This window comes from Nicotiana tabacum, chromosome 12 (assembly GCF_000715075.1).
Source record: "Nicotiana tabacum cultivar K326 chromosome 12, ASM71507v2, whole genome shotgun sequence".
Classification (NCBI taxonomy): Eukaryota; Viridiplantae; Streptophyta; class Magnoliopsida; order Solanales; family Solanaceae; genus Nicotiana; species Nicotiana tabacum.
In genome coordinates, this window is record NC_134091.1 from 26,813,050 (window position 1) to 26,814,893 (window position 1,844).

A 1,844-nucleotide genomic window follows, 5' to 3' on the forward strand; every position below is an offset into this window, starting at 1 on the left:
TTATATGTCATCAATAATGACTTGGTTAGTATGGAACATGAGGGGTATAAATAAGAGATATAAGAAGAAAGAATTAGCTAAGTTTCTCAAAGAAAATAAAATTAAAGTAGAAGGATGAGTGGAGACAAGGGTGAAGGAACATAGAGCTCAAACAATTTATAATAAAATTGTCCCAGGTTGGGAATTTGAAAATAATTAGAGCTATGCACATAATGGCAGGATTTAGTTGATATGGGATACTAATGCTTACAAGATTGAAGTTGTGAAGAAGGCAGCACAGATTATTCACTGTTCAGTGGTGAGTAGGAATCAACAATTTGAGTGTGAAATGACAATAGTATATGGATACAATACAGTGGAGCAGATGAGAGATTTATGGCAACAATTGAACAGTTTATCTCAAACAATAACTAAACTATGGATCATTTGGGGGGATTTTAATTCTATCTTAAGTCCACAAGATAGATTGAAATGAGCAACAGTCACTAGCTATGAGATAAAGGATTTCACAGAATGTATTCAACAATTGATGCTGAATGAATTGACATGGAAAGGAGATTATTATACTTGGAAAAATAAGCAACAAGGGGGTGACAGAATATGGAACAGAATAGACAGAGCTTTTGGAAATGCTGAATGGATGGTAAAATATGGCCACTTGCTTAATGAGTATAAACTGCCACATATATCAGATGACTTTCCTATGATGATAACTACTAATGTGAGGGAGCCAAGGATTAGAACAACATTCAAGTTTTTCGATGTATGGGCAACTCATGAGAATTTCCTTCACCTAGTGGAGGATAACTGGAAACAGAGATATCACTCACACAAGATGAGAAATATCTGGATTAAACAGAAAGAATTAAGGGAGAAGCTGAAAAGATTAAATAAAACTGAATTCAAGGGTGTAGCAACACGAATGATTCAAGCAAGAGAGGATCTCCAAGAAATACATCTCAAGTTAAGGCACCGATACTTAGATGAGTTAGCAATGGAAGAAAAGAAGATTATCTGTCAGCTTGAGAAGTGGTCTATGATAGAAGAAAGTGCATTGCAACAAAAAGCCATGGCAAGGTGGATCAAACTTGGAGATGCCAATACAAGCTACTTTTCAGCTGTTATCAAAGATAGAAAATAGAAGAAACAAATACTAGAGCTAGAATATCAAGAGGGAGGCAGATTAACAGAAGCAAGAGATATCAAATTAGAGATAATAAAGTTTTATAAGTCACTTATGAGATCAACTCCGGGTGTGGATGGATATAATGTTGTATTCTATAAAAGAGCTTGGCCAGTCATTAAAAGTGAAATCATTGAAGCTGTGCAAGATTTCTTTACGATAGTCAAAATGTATAAAGGAATTAACTGTACAGCAGTCACCCTGATACCAAAGGTAGCCAATCCTACTACAATCAAGGAGTATAGGCTAATTTTCTGTTGCACTGTTCTATACAAGATCATAGCAAAGGTCCTTGCATGCAGAATTTAGAAGGTGATAGCATCTATTATCACTGAAACTCAATCAGGATTTATCCCAGGAAGGAAAGTAGCAGATAGTGTGATTATGGCTCATGAGTTGGTGAAGACCTATACAAGAAAACATATGTCGCCTAGATGTATGATTAAGGTTGATATTCAAAAGGCATATGATACATGGATTGGAGATTTTTGGAACAAATGCTGACAGAATTGAGTTTCCCTCAAACATTTATCAGATGGGTGATGGAGTGTGTTACTATTGTTAATTACTCTATAGTTATAAATGAAGAGTCAACACCACCCTTTGATGCTGCCAGAGGACTTCGTCAAGGAGATCCAATGTCTCCCTTACTATTTGCTAT

At 35.6% G+C, this 1,844-nt stretch overlaps 1 protein-coding gene across 1 annotated transcript; it reads left to right on the plus strand.

Moving 5' to 3' along the window:
- The first annotated feature begins 529 nt into the window (after window positions 1-529).
- Window positions 530-1,141, plus strand: LOC142167057 (uncharacterized). The gene has a single exon (XM_075227210.1). The coding sequence runs from the start codon at window positions 530-532 to the stop codon at window positions 1,139-1,141; it is 612 nt and encodes a 203-aa protein (XP_075083311.1).
- The last annotated feature ends 703 nt before the right edge of the window (window positions 1,142-1,844 follow it).

Bases quoted from the DNA above. Each gene is read 5' to 3' on its own strand.
- LOC142167057 (XM_075227210.1), top strand. From the start codon at position 530: ATGCTGAATGAATTGACATGGAAAGGAGATTATTATACTTGGAAAAAT.